Here is an 8,483-nt window from a genome sequence, read left to right as displayed (position 1 = left end):
GGTGGCAGGTGCCTGTAGTCCCAGCTACTCTGGAGGATGAGGCAAATTGCCTGAACCTGGGAGGTGGAGGTTGCAGTGAGCTGAAATCATGCCACTTGTACTCCAGCCTGGGCAACTGAGTAAGACTCCATCTCAAAAGAAAACAAAAACTACAAACCTTCATCCGGCTTCTGAAAAAGGGCTGGAAATAGGGAGGGGAGAAGCAGGGAGCCCAGTGAGCTGGCATCATGGAGGCAGGGGCCGTGGGTGGATCTGCATTGTCCTGGATTTGGAAGATAGCCGCGTTGGGGGCTGGGGTTTGAGAATGGGTCACGTATGACGCCAAGGTTTGGGGCAAGTTCATGAATTTGCTGAACTGGGGTGGAGGGAGAAGGGGGCAGGGGCAAGCCCTGCTCTACACCCATCATGCACCCAAGCCGAGCTGGCCCTAGGAAGAAAGCGCTAAAGCCACAGCAGGGGAAAGCAAGCCAAGCAGTGGGGGGCTCAGGGGAACCCTATGCTAGCCTTGGGGCCCTCCTGCACTTAGGGACAGGATAAAAAGGAAGCAATGAAAGAGATGGGAGAACACAGATGGAATGATCGCTGATTTGGCAACATTAGAGGTGGTTGGTGACTTGAGAGCTATTGTTTCAGTGCAGGCAAAGAATGAAGTGGGTTCCAGAGAGGGAGGAGGTGGACACGGCTCTGTCCACGCACTTCCCTGTAGAAAGGGCCAGGAAGATGGTTAGATGGTGGGAGGTGAATGATGGCAGGTTAAGGATTTTTCAAATGCAGGGAATCAAACACGTATTAGCACAGGAAATGACTAGGGAGACACTGGTGAAAAATACTGAAGTACAGACAAGGAGAGGTGTGCGTGATCCATGTCCAGAAGTGCTGGGGATGAGGGCCCCAATCCTAGTCCACCTGAGCAAGCTTGCCCCTCGCCTGAGGCAGTAGCCCCTGAGATGTTCCTAGTTCCTCACCTCTGATCCCATGGATGGCAAGTAAGTCTTCCTGTGCCTCCCTAAACTGGATCTCTCCTTAAACCTTTGGACATTAGTGGATCTTTTGAGAGGCTGTCAGGGACAGTGTCTGTGTTTCCATGTCACACCACTCCTGAACAAACTGTTATCATGTGGAAGGCACTACTCTCCTGGTTGGGAACACGTTCCCAGCAGACATGCAGTGACTGTGGAACAGAGGCTGAGAAGGATGACTGTTTATAAACATTTGGAATTTTATTTTAAAAAAAAAAAACATCACAACCATGAACATTGTTACAGTTAGAGGCCCTCTTGGTTCTCCACAATGATACTGAGCATGCTCACAAGGGGTTCCCATTGTTAAGTCTTAGTTAAACAACCATTTTTAAAAGAAGGAAAAAAAAAAAAACTCCGCACACTACCATTTAACTTGTTTTAATGTTTCTTCACAAATGGTGAAAAATACTAAAGTACAGACAAGGAATAATCATAATGTTGTGGCCAACATTATAAATATGGAATTATAAATTTAAAACATTTTCTGGTTTAAAAAATAAATCTGGTAGTCAATGCAGCTCTGCGGGGTCTCTGCATCTAATAGGGCCGATCTCTGCGCTCCTGACGGTGCTCGCCTCTGCAAGGCAAAGGGGGCCCTTTGGTTAGAATGGGAAGGGGAAACCCTTCCAAGCCCCCAGGTGCCCCTTGCTGACTCCTCCCGAGCACTGTCACAAGCTTCCTAGCGCCCTGGGGACCTGCTCCATCCAAGCTGGCAGGGGCTGTCCTCTCACTGTGCCCGGCAGCCCGCAGATGCTTTTCACCAGCACTTACTTATCCATTTTTCCAGGTCCTCCACGTCCTCCTCTTCTTCCTCCCATCTGTTCCATCAAAGGTCCAGGGGGCCCCCCAGGGCCACCTCGTCTTCCTCCACCAAAGCCACCTCGGTCCATGCCCCGGCCACCACGGAAGCCACCTCTGTCTCCACCACGGCCACCTCTGAACATTCCACCAGGACCACCACGATCCATGAGGCCACCTCTTCCTCCCCGCATGCCACCAGGGCCACCTCTGCCACGATCACCACCTGAGGTGAGAAAAGCAGGGTGACAGCAGTCAGTGGGTGGCTGCAGAGACGCTGAGGACACACCGGAAACTGCTCTGGTTCCTTCTCTCATGGCAGTTAACAAACCAGACATTTCACTCAATCTCAGCATCTGGCTGACAATTTAGAAATGACACGACAACAACCCCAGGTTCTTAAGCAGAGGGCAGCTGCAGTTTACCAAGCCCATAAGAAAAGAGGTTTAGCACCAGGAAGCTGAGGGAACACTCACGAAACCTGCACCTACCCGGGGGCGGGAAGGGTGGCGGGAGGAAGCCTTCGGGCTTTGGGGCCTTACACTGGTTGCACTCCGTTCTCCAGGCGAAGTTCTGGTTTCCACAACCCCTGCATACAATTACATCACAGCAGAAATCACCAATTGAACTAAGTAAGATAAACAAGGAAAGGTGGTGTGTGAACAGGTACACACTCACTATCAAGAGGATCTATGTACACCCAGGCTTTAAGGCACAGCCTCAGGCAGCAGTGCACCCACAGGACAGGTCAAATCAATCTTCAGAAGGCTCTGAAGCATCCAAGGAATAACTGGTTAGTGCCCCCAACCAGCCATCAGGGTCATCATTCTATTCCCCTGGACAAAGCAATCCGCTCTTGAGTGGGGATGGGGTGTGGGAAGGGTGGCTTCACTCGAAGGATATCAATTTGCCAAGACAAGTACATACGGATTGGGACATTGCCAGTCTCCAGCTCGGTGCTGGACGTTTCCTCCTCCAGAGGGGTTCCCTCGGGAACCCCGGGGTCCTCTGGGAGGGAAGCCTCCTCTATCTCCTCCACGGCCTCCCATGCGACCCATGGGTCCCCCAGGACCTCCTGGGCCTCCTGGACCTACCACAAGAAACAGCAAGTCATTTCTCTGTAGCACGAGGTTTGCTATGGGAAACAAACATCACTAAGTAAACCCACAGATACCAGTGTTGTCATTTCCCCATCACCCATCCCATATGTTTCCGTGTGGCTCAGGCATCAGCCCCTTCCCTGTGAGGAGCGTGTTCCATGCTCTACAGAAACAGAGCTCCTACAATTCTATTTTTTTTCTTTTGAGACAGAGTCTTGCTCTGTCGCCCAGGCTGGAATGTAGTGGTGCGATTTCAGCTCACTGTAACATCCGCCTCCAGGGTTCATGAAATTCTCCTGCCTCAGCCTCCTGAGTAGCTGGGATTATATGCATGTGCCACCATACCTGGCTAATTTTTGTATTTTTAATAGAGATGGGATTTCACCATATTGGTCAGTCTTGTCTCGAACTCCTGACCTCAGGTGATCTGTCTTGGCCTCCCAAAGTGCTGGGATTATAGGCATGAGTCACTGTGCCGGGCTGAGCTCCCACAATTCTCTAAGGGGTAGGGGTATGCATGTCTATACAGACACAACCAAAGCAGAAAAAAGGGCAGCCTGGAGTTGACAGGCAGAGTGGCTCCCAGCCTCCCATGTTCTTCTCCTCTTCCTTTTATTCCCACCAACATTCACTGTTAGCTCTCAAACTCTACATACAACTTCAGTATTTCTAATGGGATCATCTTTACTCTAGTAATCAAGTTTCTCAAGGGCATGAAGTGTACCGAACACCTTTTAATGCATTGTAAAAGCTCAGACGGTACCTCCACGGAGTGGTGGTGGCATCCCTCTGCCCTCACGGGGTGGCATACCACCCCGCATACTGTTCATTGGAGGCTTCTTCCGAGCAAGAGAGACTTTAAGTTTGCTCCCTTGAAAGTCTTTACCTGGAACAAGACAACAGAACATCAATTAATGCCCCTATACTTGCTGTTTACCAACTCCACATCAAATGACTACCCCCAGATGAATCAGGGCTGCCCCTCCTGTCTTCTTCTCCAAGATCTTTACTGACAAGGCCAGAAAAAGGATTTTTTGAGATGGGAGTCTCGCTCTATTGCCAGGGCTCAAGTGCAGTGGCACAACTCACTGCAGCTTCAATCTCCCAAGCTCAAACAATCCTCCCAAGTAGCTGGGACTACAGGCACGCACCACCATGCCTGGCTAATTTTATAAAACTTGTTGCAGAGGCAGTGTCTCATTTTACTGCCCAGGCTGGTGAACTCCTTGGCTCAAGCAGTCCTCCTGCCTTGGCCTCCTAAAATGGTAGGCTTATAGGCAAGAGCCATCATGTCTGGCCCAAAAAAGGCCACACTTACAATACTTAAAAATCTCTCTACAGCCTGGCCAACATGGCAAAACATGGTATGATGATGTGTGCCCATGGCCCACCAGCTGTATGAGCGGCTGACATACAAGATTCATTTGAACCTGTGAGGCAGAGGTTGCAGGGGAAGACTGTCCAGAAAAAAAAAAAAAAAGGCAAAAAACACTATCTACTGTAAGGAGAAAAGTAAGCTGGTGGGGGCTGACTGCATGGCCAAGAGAGCCAGGACTTGTTATTTGACACTTTCTTTGACATAGGGTCTTGCTCTGTTGCCCAGGCTGGAGTGAAGTGGTGTGATCTCAGCTCACTGTAGCTTCAAACTCCATGGGCTCAAGTGATCCTTCTACCTCAGCCTCCTGAATAGCTGATTTTTGTAGAGACAGGGTTTGCCATGTTGCCCAGGCTGGTCTTGAGCCTCCAAACTCAAGCAATCCACCTGCGTTGGCCCCCCGAAGTGCTGGGATTACAGGTGCAAGCCACTGGACCTGGCCAAGTCATTCAATGCTTTCAAGTTGGTTTTGTCAGAAGCGACATCCCAGCATTAATGTCAAGGCCTTATAAATATGTCTATTTATCTATACACAAAATGTACACTGGCTAAGATGTTTTTCTGAGTCTCGCTCTGTTGCCCAGCCTGGAGCTCACTGCAACCTCTACCTCCAGGTCAAGAGATTCTCCTGCCTCAGCTTTCCAAGTAGCTGGGACTACAGTTATGTGCCACCACTCCTGGCTAAATTTTGCATTTTTAGTAGAGATGGGGTTTAATTATGTTGGCCAGGCTGGTACTGAACTCCCGATCTTGTGATCCACCAGCCTCGACCTCTCAAAAATCTTGGGATTACAGACATGAGCCACTGTGTTCGGCCTAAAACTCTCTCAAAGGGTTTCTCTATCTTCTGATAATCCGTGCTTAGAGAAGTGTTTGCCATTTTAACCAAGGTGGATTTATAATACTAATGCCCAAAAATAAAGGGATCTCCAAATCCAGGGTCAATGACTGGGTCCTAGAACTACTGAAGGGAGACTGGCAATCCACTCCCCCCAGGAAGAGATGGAAGGTCTTTTTGCTCCTATGGTTCTCAATTTCCTCCCTCTGGCCATACTCCACAGGCAGGGAGATGATGAATGCCAGTGAGTACATCCTACCATCAAACCACTCCACGGCAGCCTTGGCAGTAGGCGGGTCTTCATAGGATACTGTGGCATCGCCTTTGGGCTTTCCTGTTTCCTTGTCCAGGTAGATGTGGATCATGGGTTGCCCAGTTCTCTTGTTCATCTAGACACAGAACAGCACAGTTAGGTGTGACTAGAATATACTATTTGGGAGAAAAAAATCTAGGCAAAGCACCAATTTTTCACATGTAGTAAGTTACTAGAATGTCACTGTTTCTCTAAGTTTTTCGGAATTTTAAGCTATTTTCTGCTCTACCCCTGCTGTGTTTTATCATAAAAACCAAAGTAGACTCAAAGTTACAAAGTAAGCTAACAGGATAGGCCCCATTCCTTCCTTAGCCATCTTCTCCTGGTGCCTGTTCGGCTGCCCTAGCATTTTCTATGCCCAGACAGGTACCTAGTGAGCACGGCTACCTCGCAGGGGTAGTCAGGCTTTGATGCCACAACATAACATATGACTGGCATAAAGAAAATTACCCTTAAACCATCAAGTACAGTGTACAGGCTGTTAGTGAATTACAGGGATTCTTGGCTAGTCTAACACAGCCACTACTTCCTCCAGTTAGAAATGAATATCAGATGTGGTTGACTTGAATTCAGGAGCCACCTTGTGCAAGAATCTATCTTCATGTGTACTTCTTTGCATGAAATATGCACATGATCTGTTTAGTCTGTAATTGTTTATATATCCAGTAACACTTGAGAGCAATCTATTTAAAGGGCTTAAAAAATTGTAACAGGATATATGTCTGGATGCCTCTGACTTAAAGGAAATAAAGCAAAATTGTGGTATGAATAATGTGGAAATGCATTTTTTTGTGTGAGAGAGGGTCTCACTCTGTTGCCTAGGGTGGTCTCAAAACTCCTGGGCTTCAAGCAATCCTTGGGATCCTCCTGCCATAGCTTACCCAACTGCTGGGATTACACCTGTGAGCCAATGTACCCGGCCTGGAAACGTATTTTAACATCTTTATTTTCAAAATTTTGATGGTAAATACTACTTTCTTAACCAGGATAAGCATTTTACTTTTGAGGTGCGTGTGCTATCTGTGCACACACATACCTACAAGTAGGCAGAAATCTCTTCATGTAAGATTTACTAAAATACCAAAATCAACTGTATCAACTTTTTTTTTTGACAGAGTTTTCTCTTGTGGCCCAGGTTGGAGTGCATTGGGGCAATCTCAGCTCACTGCAACCTCTGCATCCTGGGTTCAAGCGATTCTCCTGGGTTCAAGCAATTCTCCTGTCTCAGCCTTCCAAGTAGCTGGGATCACAGGCATGCACCACCACACCAGACTAATTTTGTATTTGTAGTAGAGATGTGGTCTCTCCATGTTGGCCAGGCTAGTCTCAAACTTCTGACCTCAGGTGATCTGCCCACCTTGGCCTCCCCAAATGCTGGTATTATAGGCATGAGCCCCTGCACCTGGCCAAATCAACTGTATTTCTATACAACTGTAACAACCAGTGTCATTTAACGAAGACCTTTAACCACAGCAACTTGAAAATAAACAAAATCTAGAAGTAAAACTAATAAAATCTGCAAGACCTTTAAGAAAATCTAGTCTTAGGCCGGGCGCGGTGGCTCACGCCTGTAATCCCAGCACTTTGGGAGGCCGAGGCGGGTGGATCACAAGGTCAAGAGATCGAGACCATCCTGGTCAACATGGTGAAACCCCGTCTCTACTAAAACTACAAAAAATTAGCTGGGCATTGTGGCGCATGCCTGTAATCCCAGCTACTCAGGAGGCTGAGGCAGGAGAATTGCCTGAACCCAGGAGGCGGAGGTTGCGGTGAGCCGAGATCACGCCATTGCACTCCAGCCTGGGTAACAAGAGCGAAACTCCGTCTCAAAAAAAAAAAAAAAAAAAAAAAAAAAAAAAAAAAAAAAAAAAAAAAAGAAAAGAAAAAGAAAATCTAGTCTTTACTGTAGACTAAACAGGCTGCACGTGGTGGCTCAAACCTGTAATCCCAGCACTTTGGGAGGCAGTGGTGGGCGGATAACTTGAGGTAAGAATTTCAAGACCAGCCTGGCCAACCTGGTAAAACCACGTCTCTACTAAAAACACAAAAATTAGGCAGGCGTGGTGGTAGGCACCTATACTTCCAGTTACTTGGGAAGATGAGGCAAGAGGACCTGGGAGGCAGAGGTTACAGAGGGCTGAGATTGTGCCACTGCACTCCAGCCTGAGTGACAGAGTGAGACTCTGTCTCAAAGTAAAATAAATAATAAAATAAATAGAGCTATAAAAAAGATTATTCAGTATTACAAAAATGCCAATTCTCCTGAAATTGCTTCATAGTTTCAGTAAACACCCAATTGGAGTTTTAAGGTTTTGAAGTTTATAGGGTTCATAAACTGACTCAAAAATTTATACAGAAGAGCAACAGCTGAAAAACAGTCAAAATTCCTAAGGAATAATATGCACCACTAGCTATTAAGAATTAGCATACAGACACAGTAATTTGAGGTTGGGTGCAGTGGCTCATGCTTGTAATCCCAACACTTTAGAGGGTGAGGCTGAGGCCGAGCAAGACTCTGTCCCCAGGGGCTGGGGAGAGAAGGCCTGGTATGGTGGCTCATGCTTGTAATCCCAGAACTTTGGGGAAGCCAAGCTGGACAGATCACCTGAAGTCATGAGTTCAAGACCAGCCTGACCAACATGGTGATTCCCCATCTCTACTAAAGACAAAATTAGCCAGATGTGGTGGCGCAGGCCTGTAATCCCAGCTACTTCGGAGGCTGAGGCAGGAGAATTGCTTGAACCTGGGAAGCAGAGGTTGCAAATGAGTCGAGATGGTGCCATTGCACTCCAGCCTGGGCAACAAGAGTGAAACTCTTGTCTCAAAAAATCTCACGGCCGGGCGCGGTGGCTCAAGCCTGTAATCCCAGCACTTTGGGAGGCCGAGGCGGGTGGATCACGAGGTCAAGAGATCGAGACCATGCTGGTCAACATGGTGAAACCGCGTCTCTACTAAAAATACAAAAAATTAGCGGGGCATGGTGGTGCGTGCCTGTAATCCCAGCTACTCAGGAGGCTGAGGCAGGAGAGTTGCCTGA

General features: G+C 47.8%; 1 protein-coding gene and 1 long non-coding RNA gene across 11 annotated transcripts in view; one reads left to right on the top strand and one right to left on the bottom strand.

Annotated features, from left to right (window-relative positions):
* Positions 1-1,195: 1,195 nt before the first annotated feature.
* EWSR1 (EWS RNA binding protein 1) overlaps positions 1,196-8,483 on the bottom strand; it is a 31,285-nt gene continuing 23,997 nt past the window's right edge. For 6 of the 10 annotated variants that reach the window (XM_032256762.1, XM_032256764.1, XM_032256758.1 and 3 more), the window contains 6 exons: positions 5,393-5,522; positions 3,684-3,806; positions 2,748-2,910; positions 2,312-2,409; positions 1,794-2,046; positions 1,196-1,599 (listed from right to left, as the gene is read on the bottom strand). In XM_032256762.1, the coding sequence (XP_032112653.1) occupies positions 1,560-1,599; positions 1,794-2,046; positions 2,312-2,409; positions 2,748-2,910; positions 3,684-3,806; positions 5,393-5,522 (807 nt within the window). In that variant the 3' untranslated portion in view covers positions 1,196-1,559. The remainder of the gene's footprint in view (positions 1,600-1,793; positions 2,047-2,311; positions 2,410-2,747; positions 2,911-3,683; positions 3,807-5,392; positions 5,523-8,483) is intronic. The other 4 variants (XM_032256763.1, XM_032256767.1, XM_032256768.1 and 1 more) reach the window with 3 other exon arrangements.
* Positions 1,808-2,989, top strand: LOC116535601. Its single transcript, XR_004262281.1, has 2 exons — positions 1,808-2,051; positions 2,386-2,989. It is a non-coding gene; the product is annotated as an uncharacterized LOC116535601 (long non-coding RNA).

The sequence above is a fragment of the Sapajus apella genome, unplaced genomic scaffold, assembly GCF_009761245.1.
Source record: "Sapajus apella isolate SASKATOON/1434 unplaced genomic scaffold, GSC_monkey_1.0 scaffold95, whole genome shotgun sequence".
NCBI classification, from domain to species: Eukaryota; Metazoa; Chordata; class Mammalia; order Primates; family Cebidae; genus Sapajus; species Sapajus apella.
Note: the sequence above shows the minus strand (reverse complement) of the source record. Positions and strands in the feature narration are given on the sequence as shown.